This window comes from Lactuca serriola, chromosome 7, assembly GCF_051521515.1.
Source record: "Lactuca serriola cultivar US96UC23 chromosome 7, Lser_US96UC23_V15, whole genome shotgun sequence".
Classification (NCBI taxonomy): Eukaryota; Viridiplantae; Streptophyta; class Magnoliopsida; order Asterales; family Asteraceae; genus Lactuca; species Lactuca serriola.
In genome coordinates, this window is record NC_136414.1 from 157,406,997 (window position 1) to 157,426,935 (window position 19,939).

The 19,939-nt window shown below is 34.3% G+C and overlaps 1 protein-coding gene across 1 annotated transcript; it reads left to right on the plus strand.

Moving 5' to 3' along the window:
* The first annotated feature begins 1,533 nt into the window (after positions 1-1,533).
* Positions 1,534-9,963, plus strand: LOC145061527 (kinesin-like protein KIN-12D). Its single transcript, XM_079009035.1, has 25 exons — positions 1,534-2,343; positions 2,416-2,571; positions 2,659-2,742; positions 2,835-2,954; positions 3,044-3,157; positions 3,246-3,338; positions 3,424-3,584; positions 3,684-3,758; positions 3,864-3,951; positions 4,165-4,223; positions 4,311-4,374; positions 4,487-4,552; positions 4,644-4,784; positions 4,874-4,978; positions 5,061-5,296; positions 5,382-5,496; positions 5,569-5,613; positions 5,697-5,810; positions 5,880-8,195; positions 8,281-8,387; positions 8,469-8,556; positions 8,640-8,690; positions 8,778-9,068; positions 9,139-9,234; positions 9,544-9,963. The coding sequence occupies exons 1-25, from the start codon at positions 1,729-1,731 to the stop codon at positions 9,673-9,675; spliced, it is 5,532 nt and encodes a 1,843-aa protein (XP_078865161.1). The 5' UTR covers positions 1,534-1,728; the 3' UTR covers positions 9,676-9,963.
* The last annotated feature ends 9,976 nt before the right edge of the window (positions 9,964-19,939 follow it).

Sequence of the window (19,939 nt, forward strand, 5' to 3'; positions counted from 1 at the left end):
TCCATTTTTACTATTTTATATCTTTATTTTACAGTTACTTGATGACCCGAGGATCTATTTTTTGGATTTTAACGATCTTTATATCCACACGTTCGTATTTGAGTCACTACAACTTTCGTTAAGACTACTCCCGTTAAAAAGTAATATATTTTAACTTATGATTTTATAAAAAAAACTTTTATACATATATTCATAAAGAACACATGTATATAAAAATCGTAAGTAAAAATATATTACTTTTTACAAAAAATGTTTTATATATATATATATATATATATATATATATATATATATATATATATATATATATATATATATATATGCACTTCTCCAAACTAATATGATTTTTCACTTCTCCAAACTAATATGATTTTTCATTGATTCCTTTATCTTCATCTATCAATTTATGGTTAAAATGATTCTTTATTATTTACCTTATTATTTTGGTTTCCCTATTTTCACTTAATAATATAGGATTCATTGTTACCCTTTATATGAATCTATCAATTTATGGTTAAAAACGATTCTTTATGATTTACCTTATTATTTTCGTTTCCCTATTTTCACTTAATAATATAGGATTCATTGTTACCCTTTATATGAATGGAAGCTTATTAGATGTAAAAGGGGGATAAAAAGATAATGGGTGAGACCCCAATATCTTGTTAAACATATTTAATAACTATGAAATAAATGAAAAGTATAAAAAAATAGTAAGAGCACGTTAGTCTTTTTGTGTGATGTAGGGACCGCCGACGCAAAAAAATATATAATAGGGATCGTTCAAGTTAAAAAAAAAAATATTAAGGACACAAAGCATAAATTATCCAAAATCATAGGGACTATTCATGTAATTTACCCTAAAATAAAGAGTAAATTACACGAATGGTCCCTATGGTTTGGGGTAATTTGTGTGTTTAGTCCCTAACTAATTTTTTTTAACTCGGAAAGTCCCTTCTGATTGTTTTTGTTACGCGCTTGGACACCATTGTTTGTTTTTGTTACTCGATTGGTCTCTGTCTTACATATAAATACTATTATTTAAACAGAAAAAAATTATGGGATATGTAAGGTAAGGTGAGGGGAGTTGGGGTTTGGGTGTGTTTATTTAAATATTTTAAAAAATCAAGAGCAAAAAAGTTTTTTTAGGTAAGACAGGGACCAAGCATGTACAATAACAAATAATAAGGACTTTCTGAGTTAAAAAAATAAGTTAGGGACCAAACGTGTAAATTACCCTAAACCATAAGGACCATTCGTGTAATTTACTCTAAAATAAAACAAGTTTAGGTTTTGGATAAATATAGCCGTTAGTAAGCCATAGTATTGCATATCTTAGTTTATCCATTCCCCCTTGATTTATTGTATATTGCTAAATAAGACCCCTCTCCAACTTGAAATCCAACAAAGCGCGATATACGTTACTACCTGCGCCCCCAAATTTCAAAAATCAGCAACACATCTCAGCCGTCAATCCTAAACCAGATCTCGGAAGGCTTTCAATTCAAAAAAACAGTCATTTGAATTCAATTACATTCCCTTAAAACACATGAAAACAACCAAACAAACTACAGTTCATTTAGGGCTTTTGTACTAGATTTGAAATGATCTTCTTCTCACCTCCATTTTCAGCTCGATATTCTACTAGATTATCTTGATCTTGCGTCTAGTATACTGTTTGGTTCTCATTCTCGTTTCAGATTATTGGTTTTCGTTTCTTGATTCATAATGATGAGAGATTCGAAGCTCTCGCGACGAAATTCCGGTAAAAATCTTAATTTCGAAGAAACTGAAAATGTGCCGGTGAATGTTAACATTCGTGAGTCATCGATTCGTCGGATGAGCATCGACTCTTGTTCCAGGCCTCCATTGAACTCAATTCAAGAACCCCTTCAAAACCCTAGTAAACCATCTCAGGAACCAGGGTTTAGAAGCTCAAAAACACATAGAACACCGACTAAAGCTAAAAGTAGGCATCAGGAATCTGCTATGACAATGAGAACTCCAGAAAAGCAAGGGGTTGTAGCTAGAGATCGATTTGGGTGGGGCAATGATTCAACTGTGAATACTCCTAGGTCATGTAGGACATTGGGAAGAGCTTCTTTGGGGTTTCCGGAGCTTAATTCTGCACATTCTACACCTACAAAAACTGTAACCAAGCCTCCAAATCCAGGGTTAATTTATGGAGGTAACACTAGGCCTCCTGTTCGTACTGGAAACTTTGCTGCTTTATCTAAAGGAATTCCTGTAACATCCAACACTTGTACAACTGTAAATACCATCGAGGTCCCTCATTTTGATCTTAGAGAAGATCCATCATTCTGGATGGATCACAATGTTCAAGTAAGCTTCTTCTGATACAATTTAATCTCAAAAGATTTTGATTTTTTTTACTTATGCGCATAATTTCTTCAGGTTTTGATTCGTATCCGACCTCTCAATGGCATGGAAATCACTTCACAAGGCTACAACAGGTGTCTAAAACAGGAAAGTGCACAATGTTTGACATGGGTTGGAAATCCAGAAACTAGGTTTACATTTGACCATGTAGCATGTGAAACAATTGACCAGGTATACAAGTAAAAACACAGATAAATTAAGTTTATTCTTCTTGAATTTTTCTATTACAATTCTTAAAAAAAACAAGAAACTTTTCAGGAAACCCTTTTCAAGATGGTTGGTGAGCCAATGGTGGAGAATTGCTTATCTGGATACAATAGTTGTATGTTTGCATATGGACAGGTAAATTAAGTTTATTAGAATAAGTGAATAACATTTGTCAATCAATTAATCATAATTTTTAGTTTCTTACTTCATATTATATGTAATTACAGACTGGAAGTGGGAAAACACACACAATGCTTGGTGAAATAAATAATCTTGAAGTAAAACCTAGCCAATATCGTGGAATGACACCTAGAATATTCGAGTTCCTATTTTCAAGAATCATAGCGGTAGTAGTTATGACTTATGACATATTCATAATTCCAAATCTACCCTTCAAAAGCATTTCCAATCTTAAAAATTCATTTTTCATATACAGGAAGAAGGAAGTCGAAAGAATGAAAGACTTACATACAATTGCAAGTGTTCTTTCTTGGAAATCTACAACGAACAAATCACAGATCTTCTTGATCCTTCATCTACAAATCTACAAGTATGTAAATCTTTGAGTTTGACCCTTTTTTGACCTAATAAACGTCATCATTATGTTTAAAAAAAGGTCTCTTTTTTCTCACTTTTAGCTTCGGGAAGATGTTAAAAAGGGTGTATATGTTGAGAATTTAACCGAATTAGAAGTTCATACAGTGGGTGATATTCTTAGGCTTTTAAGTCAGGTAAAAAATATGATCTTTTAATCTTTTTTTTTATGTTCTTGAATTTTACCTTTCCTTTTTACTAATGTTGTCAAATGTATCATAGGGTTCTGCAAACAGAAGAGTTGCTTCTACAAATATGAATAGAGAAAGTAGTCGTTCACATAGTGTTTTCACATGTGTAATTGAAAGTAGATGGGAAAAAGATTCAACATCTAACCTAAGATTTGCAAGATTAAACCTTGTTGATTTAGCTGGATCAGAAAGGTACATGATTCAGTATTTCAGTTATATATTATTAATTCTTTTTTATTTTTTTGTTTTGGTGTTTCATAAAACTAAAATTATACTGTTATGTTTAAACAGGCAAAAGAGTTCTGGTGCTGAAGGTGAGAGGTTAAAAGAAGCTGCAAATATTAACAAATCATTATCGACACTTGGGTATGAAAAGATTTTACTAAAATAATACTAAGTGATTTTATAAATTTATTTTTTTTGTTTTTGTATTTGTTTTCTTGTTAATGTAAATTTTGTCTTTTTTTACAGTCATGTGATAATGGTTCTAGTAGATGGTGCTAATGCAAGGACAAAACATGTTCCCTATAGAGATTCTAGACTCACATTCCTTCTTCAGGTATTTGTTTGAGTAAATGACCATTTTACCCTTCTGTTTAGAAATGACCTTAATAGGGAAAAAATGAAAATTTTCTTGACTTTTTATGTTTCTTTTTTCATCCCCATTAAGTCCTGTATGGATAAAGCGGTTAAATGGATAATAATATTTGTTTGAGTAAATGACCATTTTACCCTTCTGTTTAAAATTGACCTTACTACAAATATAATACAGGACTCATTAGGTGGAAACTCGAAAACAATGATAATTGCTAACGTGAGCCCTTCAATAAGGTATGTTTATATATCTTTTCTTGTATTGTTATCACATGAAATTAAATTATTTAACTATTTAATAATTTCTTTTTAATTTTTTGATAGTTCTGCTACCGAGACTTTGAACACTTTAAAGTTTGCACAACGTGCAAAACTTATTCAAAACAATGTAAGATAGTTCTTCATAGATTCAATTCATGTTAAATTTTGGTGGCCTTTTTACCTTTATACCCTTACATTCTTCAAGATTTACAATTTTCCATCTTATTGTCATTATCAAGGCTGTGATTAATGAAGATGCATCAGGAGATGTTGAAGCACTTCAACATCAAATTCGACTTCTAAAGGTAAAACCTTTATTCTCTTTTATCATAAATATAAACTTATAAACATAAACTTATATAAATATAATAAAATAAAATCTACATTCTTTTATAGGAGGAGCTTGTGACTCTTAAACGCCTCAACATATCAAGATCACTAACAAATAATTCAAAAAATGAGAATTGTAGCAATGAAAGTTCACATGATAATTATGAAGATGATGATGAAAAAATTCTAAGAGTTTCTTGTAAACAGGTAATAATAACAAAAACACAGTTTTTTTTGACTTTTTGACTTTCTGACTTTTTGAAAGTAATACTTTAGTTACTTTTTTGTTATATTAGTTAAAATCATTAGAGACTTCATTGAATGGAGCTTTAAGAAGAGAGCAATCTACTGAAAATTCTATAAAACAACTTGAAGCAGAAATAGAACAACTGAATAGCCTGGTATGTTTTCTACTTTTGTAGTTTTCTTTGGTGTGTTTTTATATATATATAAATTAAAAAGTTATATAAAATTTGATATTAGGTGCATCAAAGGGAGGAGGAAAACAGGTGTACAAAAATGATGTTGAAGTTTAGAGAAGATAAAATACAAAGAATGGAGTGTCTTTTATCTGGATCATTGAGTGTTGATTCTTATTTGTTAGAAGAAAACAAAATGGTGAATGAAGAAATCAAGATTCTTCGTGGAAAAGTTGAGAGGAATCCTGAAGTGACACGTTTTGCTGTGGAAAATATTCGGCTTCTTGAACAACTTAGAAGGTAGATTTTAAATAAAATGGAAATTTATATTTAACAGTGAATGGATTTCAAGAATCAAGATTTTGTGTTTTTGGATTTTGTTTAGATTTCAAGATTTTTATGAAGAAGGGGAGAGGGAAATGTTGTTGACTGAAGTTTCTGAATTGAGGGATCAGTTGACTTTGTCTCTTGATCAGAATTTGAATCAAAGTATCGAAAAGGTAATTTTTGAATTTTCTTTTTTTACATTTATCATCTTTTTTTTTTTATTAACCCTTTGAAAATGGCAATAGGAAAGTACACAAGACAAAAAACAAGATGATTTTCTTCAACTTGAGGTAATCAATCTTCTTTTATGTTTGCTCTTTTATCAATTTAAACTTGTGTTTTAACTTTTTCTTTTTAATTTTTTAAATTTCAGTTAGAAAATAGCAAGAAAGAGTTAGAGAAATTCATGGAGAAAAATGCAAAACTCTGCAGGGAAATTGCCGATTTAAATGATTTACTAGAAATGCAAAAATCTGAGGTCATAAAGGTAATTTCCACCTTTTCAGGTATTTGTTACTTATGTTTGAATATAACAAGAATTTCAATGGTATTTCAGGATGAAATTCTTGCAAATAACACCAATGAAATACTGGATTTACAATTGGAGGTTGAAATTTTGAAAATTATTCTCAAGGAGGAGAGATTGATTCATGTTGAAACAGATGAAAAGTTTTTGTTAATAACAAAACAATGTGAAAACTTAAAAGAAGAGCTTCAAGAAGCAAAATCAATCATTGAAGCTCTTGAGATACAAAATCTTGTGTCAATCAATGAGCTTGAAGATCTCAAGAACATTAATAATAATCAGTATTCTGAAATCACTTCTTTGAAAGACAAAATCTTAAGTCAAGAATCAAAAGAGCAAACTTCATTAACCAAAGTGCAAGATTCTCTTGAAAAAGCCAAGAAATTGAATACTTTTTACCAAAATGATCGAGTTTTTCATGAGTCTAATGAAGAACAAATGGATGAAGTAAGAAAGCAAGTTGAGGCTGAAACTAGTGAGGTTATAGTTTGCTTACAAGAAGAGCTTTGCAATATTCAGAAAAAAATGCAAGAAAATAGTTTAAAGGAGAGAGAAACAGAACAAGAACTGATCATTTTGCAAGAGAAACTCGATGTTATGAGTGAATGCAATAGAACATTAAGAGAAAAGTTTGAAGAGAAAGATAGAGTTTTATTCGGTTTATGTGAAGAGATTGAAGAGGTTCTTAGTGTTGGTGATATGGCTCTTGATGATGTTTTAAATCGGTTTGTAAATGGAAAACAAGAATGGGTTTCAGAGAAATTAAAGATTATTGCAAGAAATGTATATGAAAAGGAGTTAAGGATTGAGGAATTGAATTCATGTTTAGAGGATGCAAAAAGAAAGAGTAATGAAATGGAGTCGATGTTGAGGTCATTAAGAGGGGCAATTTTGGTAATGTCAGAAGCACACCAACAAGATTGCAACAAAAAAGATGAAGAAATTGTTGAAAAGGAATGTGAGATTGATAAGTTAAAAGAATGTCTTGTAGAAAAAGATTTTGCAATTGAAGTGGAGTCTTGTTGTTACTTTGATAAGTTTTTAGAAACCGATTTTATGATTGAAGAAATGAAGATTGAGATCTCAGAGATGAAGAAAAAAGAAGTTTTTTTAATAAACGAGAGAGAAAGTTATTCGATTCTTGAAGAACAAATTGAAGAAGATACAATTTCAATGAAGAAAGAAGTGGAAGAGATTGAACATATGATTCTTGAAATCCAAGCTAAAAATCAAGATCTCATGTCATTTGATTTTGACAACATCAAGTCTTGTGTTCATGAAATGCTGACGTGGCATGAGGAAATATGGTGTGAGATAATTGCTAAAGATTGGGTTGTGTCTGTGTTGCATGTGTGTCACATGGGAATATTAATGGAAACACTGAGTGGTTTGAATGTAGAAAAGAGTCTACTTCACCATGGATTATGTGAATCGAATGCTTTAGTATCCGAGTTAAAAGGGCAAAATGGTAAATCAAGAAAAGAACTTGAAGCTTGTAGCATGCTTAGAGGGAAGTTATTGGTTGACATCAAGAATGGTTTTGATCGAATTTCAAGAAAAGAAGAAGAAACCGGAAATCTCTCGATAAAAATTACAAATTTTGAAAAAAAGATTCTTGATTTACAAGTTATGGAGGAAGCAATGTTGGAAAGATTTAATCATATGGGAGATGAGCTTTTTACAATAATGAAAGAAATAGATGTTATTGAAGTGATTCATGATGAAGATGAAGAGAAAGTAGTGATTGATTCATTTGCAAAAGAGATTGAGTTGTTATTGAAGCTCGAAAAAATGGTTTCTATAAATAATGATCTTGAGAAAGAGAAATTTAGTAGTTTTATGGAACTTGAGAAGTTTAAGGAAGACATGATTATTTCATTTGTGGATATGAAATTAAAAGATAGCTTTGATCTTGAAATGTCATCATGCAAACTTCAACATGAATTGGAAATGAATGTTGAAGAGTTGAGATTACAAAAAGAGGAAAACAAGAGACTTTCAATCATGTTAAAAGATCATAAACATGTGATTGAAGAAGCATTTGAAGAGTTAAGATTACAAAAAGAGGAAAACAAGAGACTTTCAATCATGTTAAAAGATCAGAAACATGAGATTGAAGAAGCATTTGAAGCTTTACAATGTGAAGTCTATGAAAGTGTTGTGAAAAGCCATGTACTTGATGAAAAAAACATTTTGATAGAATCATTGAAGGAAGATCTGAAAACAATTAGTTGTGAAAAAGATGAAATCAATGGAAAGCTTCTTGAAGAAAAGGAAGAGGAATTGAAGGTTTATGAGAAGTCAGTGGAAGAGCTAGAATGCACTGTGAATGTACTAGAAAACCAGGTAATATTAAAAAAAAAAGAAACTAAAACTCTTCTTTTTATATTTTTCTTTTATTTATATTAACAAAGTTTATTGAATTTTCAAGATTAAGATGGTGAAAGGAGATGCAGAAAGACAACGGTTGCAAAGGGAGGAGTTAGAAGTAGAGCTTCATGCATTGAAACAAAGCAATGATTCTGTTATTATGCAAAGGTTTGTTAAAAAACTTAAAATCCAAAATTCATACATTGTTAAAAAAAATGTAAATTTATCATATGATTTGTTTATTTATAGAGATTTAGATGAAAAAGAGAAAGAGCTTCAAGATCTTCTTAGACGCAACATCATTCTTCAAAAAGAAATCATCTCCAAAGATGCAGAGGTTTTACTTTTAATTTTACTTTTCACTTCTTACTTATCATTTTCTTTATTCAAAATTTTCTCATGACTTGTTTATTTCAATAGATCATTGAGTTGAATCTCCAAAAGGTTCAATCTAGGGAATATAATGAGAAAGTAAGCAAATCCATAAACTATGTAATATATATAATATATAATATGTTCATGTGTTTTTGTATTAACAAAAGAAATGCATAATACTAGATTAAGGCAATGGGGGAAACAACGCCGGATGTGAATAACATAAATTCACCATTAAAAAGAGTTGAGAGAAGTGGATCAAGGTCAAAGGGTCAAAATGGTTCTTCTCCTTTTAAGAGCATAAGATTAGGGTTTGTACAACAAGTGAATTGTGAGAAGGAGAAGGATGAAGAGCTAATTTCTGCAAGAATTCGTATTCAAGAGCTTGAAGCATTGGTTGCAAGTTGGCAAAAGGAGAATAATGAGGGTGTTAAGCAACAACAATTGCTTACAATGGAAAATGAAATGTTAAAGGTTTGAATTTGTAAAAGCCTATGAATATAAAAATATCACATATTTGATATCTTGCTTTTGATGGATGTAGAATGAGATCGATAATCTCAAGAAGAATGTGATGGAACTTGAAGTTGAAGGACAACAAAATCTCCAACAACAAATCGATCATCATGCCAAAATAAAGGTTCAAATTTTTTACCTTTCGTTGTTAAAAAAAAAGCTAGGAAATTATCTTAGGAGCTATTTGATAGTTGCTGATTGAGTCAGATCTGACTGAGTCATACCAGACTTAGTAAGAAGCTTTTAATTGTGATATCAAACGGTCTGGATATGACTGAGTCAGACACAACCTCTTACCAGACTCAGTGAGTCAGTAAGCATATCAAACAGTCTCTTACTTTGTAATACAAATGACAAATTCCCAATAAAATAAAATCGATTAGGTGTAAATTATTGTTAAAAGTTGTAAAGGCTAATAATGTCAATGTAACAGGAGGAGAACAATGTGTTAAAGGCTCAGAATGATGAAATTAGTCATAAGTTGAAAAGGGCAGAAGTAATTATTAGACGAGTGAAAGAAGAGCTTGCAAACTTACGTGCAACTAGTGAAAGAAGGCCTTGTTGATGTGGAATACCTAAAATTTCATGAGTAGTAAACAATTGAAAGAACAAAACAAACATTTTTTATTGCAATTTGCTTGAAACAAAGGTAGGCGGAACAAGGGAAGTGTATCACAAATTCAAGATTTCTTGAAAATGTAGAGTTAGTTTTACGCTAGCTTAGCTACTTACTATTTAGTTATATCCTTCATGTTGTTGTAGAACATGTATATGAAGTGTTTTCATAGTTCTTTTAGGTATGTAAATTCTAAGGTTATATAGCAAAAAAGTCATTGCATTATTGTTTAAAACATATTTTGGATGTATTAATTCAGATTCACCTAGCATTTCGAGACGAATCAAGTAAATTTATTTTGAAAAATATAGTATGATCCTTTTTTGAGAATATCCCATTATATATAAATAAACAAATTACATTTAAACCCATTATAAAAAAACCATTATCTTAAATATTTTTGCGAAAAAGACATTATGCGTATTTATTGAAATTTTTTTTATGAAATTCCGCACCTTGATTGTGGCCCTCGTAACGGTGATAATAGCAGTTAAGTATGGAATTAACCATATCTAACTTCCTAAAGAATTGAAAATTACCATAAGACTGCAGGGTGTAGTTGAAGAGTTTCCCTCAATTTTTTTTTTGCCACGTTATCATTTCTCTCATTTTCTTTTCACTCATCTAAACATAAAGAATGGGTGAGAAGCTTCCTTCACTATTTGTTTTTTTTTTTAAATAAAATTAATTCATTTTTATGATTTATAATTTTTAAATTAATAATAAACATAAAATTTAATTAAAAAGAAAATGCATTTCATTAATTAAAACAAAAATTATAATACACCTAAGATTTAAAAAAGTTGAATATTAAAAAAAACACAAACAAAAAATCAAACAAACCAACAACCTATGGAAAATATTTTTTCATAATTTTTTTTCCTTTCTTCATCACGAGCTCGAGAGCTGGTCCCGAGAGATGGTCGGTGTTTTTCATCAAGAACTTCATATCTTCAATTTCTTGTCTCTCCGCGCGCTCCTTTGCTTCTTTTTCTTTGTCGAACGCTAAAGGTTCAGCGAAATTAAGATTATATCGATCAAACGACACTGTTATTTTCCGCATTTCGTCAAAGTCCATGCTGAAATCCAATGCAACCGAAGAAGTCCCTTTTTCCTTCCTGTTTGCTTTGTCCCTACCCATTGGTCGGACAATGTCTTCTATCTCGAGTTCGTCCTCCTTATTTAAATCTAGACCGACCTGAGCATCGGAGGAAGTTGTGTAACCACTAGGGCCCATTTTTGTTCGTTTTGATTGTTGTACTCCAAAAATAAATTCTTGCTCGTATTTTTCCACCTAGGACTTTAAACTAGTATTTTCCAACAATCGTGCCACTTGAATGGTTTTCCGACTTCCTCAAGGTAAAATTACAAAGCTTATTGAAGTATTTCTTCGTCGCCTTGGCTGCTTATTCGTTAGGTTTTTAGGTAGTTGTACAACCCGTTTATTTATGAAACCCCCTTGCTATTTCTCGAAACTTCAAATTCATTTGGTGTTTCGTACAATAGTCGCCACCTTTTCCTAGCTCCTCCCGAAACCGGTCTAAAATGTGAAGCTAAAAATGACCCGGTTGTGCATTTCTCGTCTTCGAATCCTCAGAAATGTCAACCCAAGCTTTTACCAAACTAGCTCTTCTTGTACAAGCCATGGTATTGGCCTTTGTCTTCCTGGTTGTGCGACACCCTCGCACGCTTGTTGTTTTCCTCTGCGTCGTTGTAGGGGTGGTGTCAGTTGAGTTTCGCGAACAATCTCTTCTTCCGAGTCATCCAACTCATCGACAAGTTGGAATTGTTGTTGGGTTTTGTGACATCCCCAAAATCTCGGCCAAAAAAGACCGATTTCATTTATGCTTTTTAAACATTTTCAGAGTAAATCCTTTTAATTTTAAAAGAGATGCGGAATTTGTTCCCAAAAACAAAACATGATAAAATAGATATTTATCAAAACATTTCACAAATGAATATGATTTGATTTCATAATCAAAAGTCAGGATGTCATATTCTGATACAGATCATAAAGCATAAACGATAACATTACAAGTCATTCAAGAATATATACATATACAGACTTATAAACAAAACAACTTGATGATTCGTCCATCTTAAGCTCTTGCGCCACTTCCTGTAATACAAATAAACTGAGTGGGTCAGGCTTGGGAGCCTGGTGAACATATAAGGTTTTCAACCCACAATAAATATTTATATTTAATTCAACAATCATTAATAACCCGATTACCCATTCCCGTTATCCTCACTTTACGTCCCTAAAACAACATCTATTATAAGGGACCTAATCTAGGATTTTTCATCGGGATGGACATTACTGCAAAAGGGCTTCCTTAGCAATAAATATCCTAAAGGCAACCATGAGGAGGATAGAGTACACCGGTGAACACATCGTTCACAACACCTACAGGTTATGAGCCTGCTAGTGTTCCATAGGACAGTCTAGAATAGTCCATGGTCGTCATCCATACTCTGCTGAATGACTAGAATAACACCAACAACACCGAGGCCTCTCATCTATTTATTACACACCAACTATCTACCCATGTTCTACCCAACATATTAGTAGATAAAAATATACATTTTTATACATAGTTTAAAAACCTATATAGCATGCTTTAATCAATATATATTCCACATAACAGATGAGGCACACATATATAACACGTATTTCATAGAGAATAAATCGGATCTATGAGATAGAAGAAAGTGAATATACATTCACACATATAACAACAAAATATATACACGTAGCAAGTATTTTATATAAAATACTTCATAATATTGTGTTGGAAGAAAATGACTACACACTCACTTGATCAGAAGATGATCGGGCAGCACTACAGCTTGCAGAAGTAGTGTTTCTCCGTAGATCTGGAAGTTCTTCACAAAAACCGGGCTCCTCGCGGGCAGAGCTTCGGCTCGGGAATAACGCTCTTCGGGATCCTCGGGGCTTTGGATCTTGCTTCGGGGCTCGGAAATATTACCGGGGCTTCGGGCTATAAGCGACACGCAAAACGAGGAAAAACTAGAGAGAAAAGGATGGAAATTGTAAAAGAAAAGAAGTTGGCTTCGCATCCCCTTTTATAGGGCTGAACCTCGGGGTTACGCTGGGCGTAACTTCGGGGTACGCGGGGCGTACTGCCTCGGAATCCGTCATCACCTGCGTCATCGACTCCTTTACGTCATTGCTTACGAACTCGGAGCATTCGAGTGGTACGCTGGGCGTACTTCGGATGAGTCCGGTGACTCCTCTTCGGATAATACCAAGATTTACATTTTAATTTAAATATTAAATATTCAATAAACTTTGAAAAATCATATCTCCCTCATACAAACTCCGTTTTCGACGTTCTTTATATCCACGCGTAGGTGAGACTACGCCCTACAACTTTCGTTTAGACTCCGTCGGCAAATTTTGAGTTTATTTTTATTATTTATTTTTAGTAGGCCGGGACAGAAAAACTTTGTTATAAATTCATAACTTCTTTGTCTGACGTCCGTTCTCGCCTAACTTTTCATCGCTTCGCTACTAACAACGAGATCTTCGATTCTCGTTTAGATTGTTTCGGCTAAAAACCGCTCGATCTCAAATCGAGTATTCGGGCTGCATACTGCCAAGTCGAAACTTCAGAAAATCATAATTTCCTCATACGAAGTCAGATTTGGGCGTTCTATATATATTCGGAAACCTCATTTCGACTACTACAACATTATCTAAAGATATCAAGTTTATTTTACACTTCAATTTTGACGCTCATTTTATTCTTAATTAATCATATCACATAATTAAGAAATTAAGCACGAAACACATAATACTCAAATAATACATTTTTATTATTTCAAAATTGGGTTACAAAGGTTAACCTAGACTATTACATTGCTAAAAATGGCAAGCCCAGAAACACGGGCGTTACAATTCTCTCCACCTTAGAATGATTCCGTCCCCGGAATCACACATCAGCAAACAAATGCGGGTAGCGACTCATCATGTCACTCTCCATTTCCCAGGTGAGATTCGGCCCATTCGTGTGTTTCCATCGGACAAGCACTAACTCAACCATCTTACGTCGCAATTTCTTAGTCTTTCGGTCAACAATTGTCTCTGGTTCTTCAATCAACCTTTTGTTCTCATCGATTCTTAACTCCGAAAGTGGAATTATGTCGGGAACATCTCCCATGAACTTCCTCAAATAACACACATGAAAAGTGTTATGAATTCCATTCAGTTCTTCTGGTAGTTCGAGCTTGTAAGCTTGGTTCCCAATTCTCTGAAGAAGTTTAAACGGTCCAATAAACCTTGGACTTAATTTTCCCCTTTTTCCAAATCTTATTAGTCCCTTCCACGACGAGACTTTAAGAAAAACTGAATCTCCAACTTCAAAAGTCATCGGTCTTCGCTTTTTGTCAGCATAACTCTTTTGACGATCCTGAGCGGCTAACATTCTCTCCCTAATTATTTTCAACTTTTCAGCAGTTTGATGAACCAACTCGGGTCCCATAAACTGCTTTTCTCCAGCCTCAAGCCAACAAGACGGTGTACGACACTTCTGTCCGTACAAAGCTTGATAAGGTGCCATCTTTATGCTCGAGTGGAAACTATTATTATAGGAAAATTCTACCAAAGGTAAATGTTCATCCCAATTACCTAGGAATTCCAGGGTACATGCTCTCAGCATATCTTCAAGTGTTTGTATCGTTCTTTCGCTCTGATCATCAGTCTGTGGATGGTAAGCTGTACTCAAACACAACTTGGTACCCATCTCTTCTTGTAGACTTTTCCAAAACCTCGAGGTGAAACGGCTATCACGATCCGAAACAATCGTTAGCGGAACACCGTGAAGCCTCACAATTTCCTTCACGTAAGAATTTGCAAGCTTTTCCATAGACCATTTCTCCTTGGCTGCTATGACATGCGCACTCTTAGTGAATCGATCAACGACCACCCAAATCATGTGGTGACCACTTTTCGTTCTGGGCAGTTTAGTGACAAAATCCATAGCAATGTCTTCCCATTTACCCATAGGTACAGACAAAGGTTCTAAACTCCCGTATGGCTTCTGATGTTGTGTCTTGACTCTAGCACAAGTCACACACTCGGCCACATACTTTGCAACATCGAACTTCATCGTCGGCCACCAGTAGTATGGTTTCAGGTCCCTATACATTTTAATGCTACCAGGATGAATCGAGTACATGGTCTTGTGAACTTCTTCCATCAGAAGATCTCTGACTCCTCCTGTCTTAGGTATCCAAATCCGATCTTGGAACACCTTCAGTCCACGACTGTATATACCAAACACCAACGTTTTGCCCAAACGTTCCTCCTTTCGGTCATTCTTCACAGAAGCTTCCTCTTGAGCTTTCTTTATACTTTCCACAATTGTCGAGACAACTTCAATTCTCAACGCTCTTGGCCTTTTCCTTTCAAGATCGACTTTCCGACTGAGAGCATCAGCAACAACATTAGCTTTACCCGGGTGGTAAAGTATCTCACAGTCGTAGTCCTTGAGTAATTCTAGCCAGCGTCGTTGCCTCATATTCAATTCTTTCTGATTAAAGAGATATTGAAGACTCTTATGATCAGTGAAAAGTTTGCACTTCGTGCCATAAAGGTAATGCCTCCATATCTTCAGAGTGAAAACTACCGCTGCCAACTCCAAATCATGAGTCGGGTAGTTCTTTTCATGCTCTTTCAATTGTCGAGACGCATATGCGATCACCTTATCTCTTTGGGTCAGTACACAACCTAATCCAACCCCAGACACATCGCTATAAACAGCAAAGTCTTCAACTCCATCGGGTAGAAAAAGTATCGGTGCCTCGCATAGTTTCTTCTTTAGCTTCTCGAATGCTTCTTTATGCTTATCACTCCAAGCATAAGTAGCTCCTTTATGGGTCAAAGCTATTAACGTACTAGCGATCGAATAAAAGCCTTGGATAAGCCTTCGGTAATATCCGACAACGATTTACAACATCATTCTTTTTAGCATGTCATAATTGCTTACAGGTTACGGTCTTGGTCATTTGAGACTGCATTTCACATTTAGGAAAATATAAGATTTTCCTGGTTCAAATAAATACAATATATACAACAATCTTTCAAACTCATTTCATACACCTAATAGAAAATAAGGGATTTTCTGGAAAACACACACGCACTTTCCAATGACATACATTTTCTCAAAACACTACTTATGAACTCACAAACTTAAATGTTGACACTTTTTCTTTGAAATAACTTGTATTCTCAGGAAACCGCTAAACCAGGTAGCAACTACTTTTGAAAACTAACGCGCTGGCGTTAGTAACATATTTTGGATCACCATATTCTATTTGATTTATTTTGCAAACATGTAACACATACAATCATGTAAACTTTTCAAATATATTTATATTACGGTGGTGTGTACTTTCTTTACTATTCATTTGTTATGATACTTGACATGACGTCCTCCGCCCCCGAACGTTTTCGCCGTTCTGGTTTGGGGGTGTGACAGATTGGTATCAGAGCATTGTTTATAGTGAACTAAGTATATCAAAACCATTTTTGATATACAACTATAAACACAACTGGGCAAAAACACTCTGAGTAAGAGTTATACTTTTAAAAAATGAAATTTTTATAAAGTATACATGCATACATTATATAACGGGGTCAATATCATAATGAAAACAATATAGAAGTATTATAGATGAGTTGTACAGTACATGTATGCCTTGAGATATGTAATCGGGACTGGGATGAATATAGCCTGATCAACTATATTTGTCCGAGAGCCGACCAGCATTTGCCAGGGGATAGCTAAAATGGACAACAAATCTAAAACTTACCAAACTTATCAACCTTAGAATCAAACATGACATTTAGAATACTATAGGAGTATTTTATGCGTACAATAAGCTTAACTTTGATGTTCAACCTTATGTGCCTTAGTTCTAGACAATCCTTATCTCCCTATTCTCGTACATACACAATGGTGGATTCCACCTACCAGGAGACCCCTACTACCCGAACCATTCGATCATTAAACAAAACCTTCATGGTAGTAATAATAGAGCTAGACTAAAAGCACTGAAAACACATATGTAGAATGCACTATCCCACTAACGAACACTTTTACTAATCGACTTCTCTATTAATACGACAAGAAGTTCCCAAATAGCTACTAGAAATGGATTGGCTTGGTCTTCACCATGCCAATTGCATGTGCTATGAAAAGACTCTTCACTTTCGCCGTTAACTAACAAAAACCTTTCGATATATAACGACTAACCCAACACAATTTCTAAAATCATAGTTAGGTTTCAAAAACCCGAGGCACTCATGTGAGGAGTACTATATCTTTACAACCTTCCCGTAGTATCCCCCAACAGATCATTTAGAAATACCACGCGCACAATGAGTCAACTCCAAGCTCAGAAACTAGGAGCGAATTCAACCATGAACTTCAAAACGAAGCTGCCCTAAAGCATCGGGTGAATATGCTAACATTTAGAAGAACATAAGTAAATAAACCCAAAACCACACGATCCCGATCGGTCGAAGTGATAGGCGGAGTAATGAAGGCCCGCTGAAACACCCACATTAGGGTCTAGATTCATAAAGGAACAAGAGGAACAAATGGACAAGAAGCACTCACACCTGCCTGCAACAATTGGAGTCCCAGTCAAAATGCAAATTTCTGGACGAAATTCCCTCTAACTGGGGGATAATGTAACACCAGCGAAATTAGGGTCAAAATTTAACTTTTACAAAACAACAATTAGGATATACCAAGTGGTATATATCGTAACGAGGTTTCCAAAAATATAAAGAACACTAAAATCCGAGTTATAACGAAGAAGTTATGACCATTCTAAAGATTCCCGACAAAATCGGCAACACCGATTAAACGAAAAACGCGAAGTTTCAATACAATAGTTTTTAGCTTTAAGTATCTAAATGAAAGTTGTAGATAACATTAAACCGTGAGTGTACATAAAAAGAATGTCTAAATCTGACTTCGTATGAGGAAGTTATGATTTTTCCAAGATCCGGATATAACAGTAGATAGCTAAAAACTCGAAATAGAGCTCGAGAGACTTTTGACCGAAACAACCTAAATAAGAATCGAAGGACTCAACAATAGTAGCGCAACGGCGAAATGTCTGACGAAAATGGACATCGGATGAAGAAGTTATGAATTTTTAACGGACTTTTCGTGTCCCGTCCCGTTAAAAATAAATAATTAAAAATAAAATCAAAATTAGCCGATGAAGTCTAAACTAGAGTTGTATAGTAGATTCTCACCTACGCATGCATATAAAGAACGTCGAAAACGGAGCTCGTATGCGAAAGTTACGGATTTTACAAGTTCGAGGCTCGAAATCCGAGGCTGTCAGGCTTGCCACGACGTGGCACAGTTTGCCGCGACCCGGCAAGTAACTGAGGGCGTCCAATCAACGGAAGAGGATAAGACTTGCTCCCCACGACGTGGCCAGCCTTATCCACGACGTGGCACACCAGAAATGCCCCTATAAATAGATCTCAAGGGCTCCGGGTTTCATTGCTCAGTTCTCTTCTTTCTCATGTCGAAACTCTGTGTTTAAGCCCCCGAGACCCTCCCAAAGCCCCGGTTTTCACATTCAAGTTCCGAAGGAAGGTTTTGCATTCCCGAGATTCCCGAGATTTCCGAAAATCCAGAGAAAATCAACTTTTCCAAGTCGAAGTTCTACTCGATTTTCATCTCGCTTTCTTCAATCAATCAAGTGAGTTCATACCCCTACAACCACACTTTAAATGCTTTTGAAACACTTTTAAGGGGGGGGGGGGGGAATACAAGTAAACACACGACTAAAATCGTGTGAAACATCGATCTTTTGCTATACTTTTCATACTGTTGTTTTAACTATCTTATGAAGTTATTATCATGCAAAACACCTCACAACACAACTTTATCCTCTGGGGATACAATATGTTTTATAAATAGAAATATGTTTTATTTATACGTTTGCATACTGCATCATATCAAAGGTAACCATTTCAACTATAACATGATGCTTTTACAAGAAAACTCAACTCATCGTCACGTCTTTGTAACACGGTAGAAAAGGAAATCATTTCATACAAACGATTTTTCATCATATTACTCGTGAACTCGTTGTTAGCAATCATGTGATGTCATATGGCTTTGTTTGTACCAAACGAAAGTCCCCACCTATAACCAGAGTCTCTTGGAGGGAGAGCGTGACAAGTGTGTATAGATCTATACGGGGCTGACAACTCCGCACCCTGACTGTTAGCTACAGTCCGTCATTTGGGGTGACAAATGTCAACATTTCGGTACTGCGTCTAGTATGGTTATGAGGAACTCACAACACGCGGAAACAATGACTCATGCACGTAGTAATACTTAACTCAATCATGCTCGGGGGGTAATAACTATATTCTAAGGTATTATCGGCATGATCAAAACTCAGGATAAACACTTCCACAACTAGTTTTACTTAACAATAAAACTATACATCTTCATTTCTAAGCATGGCATATTTGCTTACAAGTTATAGTCTTGGTCATTTAAGACTGCATTTCACTTTTAGGAAAATATGGGATTTTCCTGGTCCAAATACATACATTTTGTACAACAACGATTTACAACATCATTCTTTTTAGCATGTCATAATTGCTTACAGGTTACGGTCTTGGTCATTTGAGACTGCATTTCACATTTAGGAAAATATAAGATTTTCCTGGTTCAAATAAATACAATATATACAACAATCTTTCAAACTCATTTCATACACCTAATAGAAAATAAGGGATTTTCTGGAAAACACACACGCACTTTCGAATGGCATACATTTTCTCAAAACACTACTTATGAACTCACAAACTTAAATGTTGACACTTTTTCTTTGAAATAACTTGTATTCTCAGGAAACCGCTAAACCAGGTAGCAACTACTTTTGAAAACTAACGCGCTGGCGTTAGTAACATATTTTGGATCACCATATTCTATTTGATTTATTTTGCAAACATGTAACACATACAATCATGTAAACTTTTCAAATATATTTATATTACGGTGGTGTGTACTTTCTTTACTATTCATTTGTTATGATACTTGACATGACGTCCTCCGCCCCCGAACGTTTTCGCCGTTCTGGTTTGGGGGTGTGACAGATTGGTATCAGAGCATTGTTTATAGTGAACTAAGTATATCAAAAC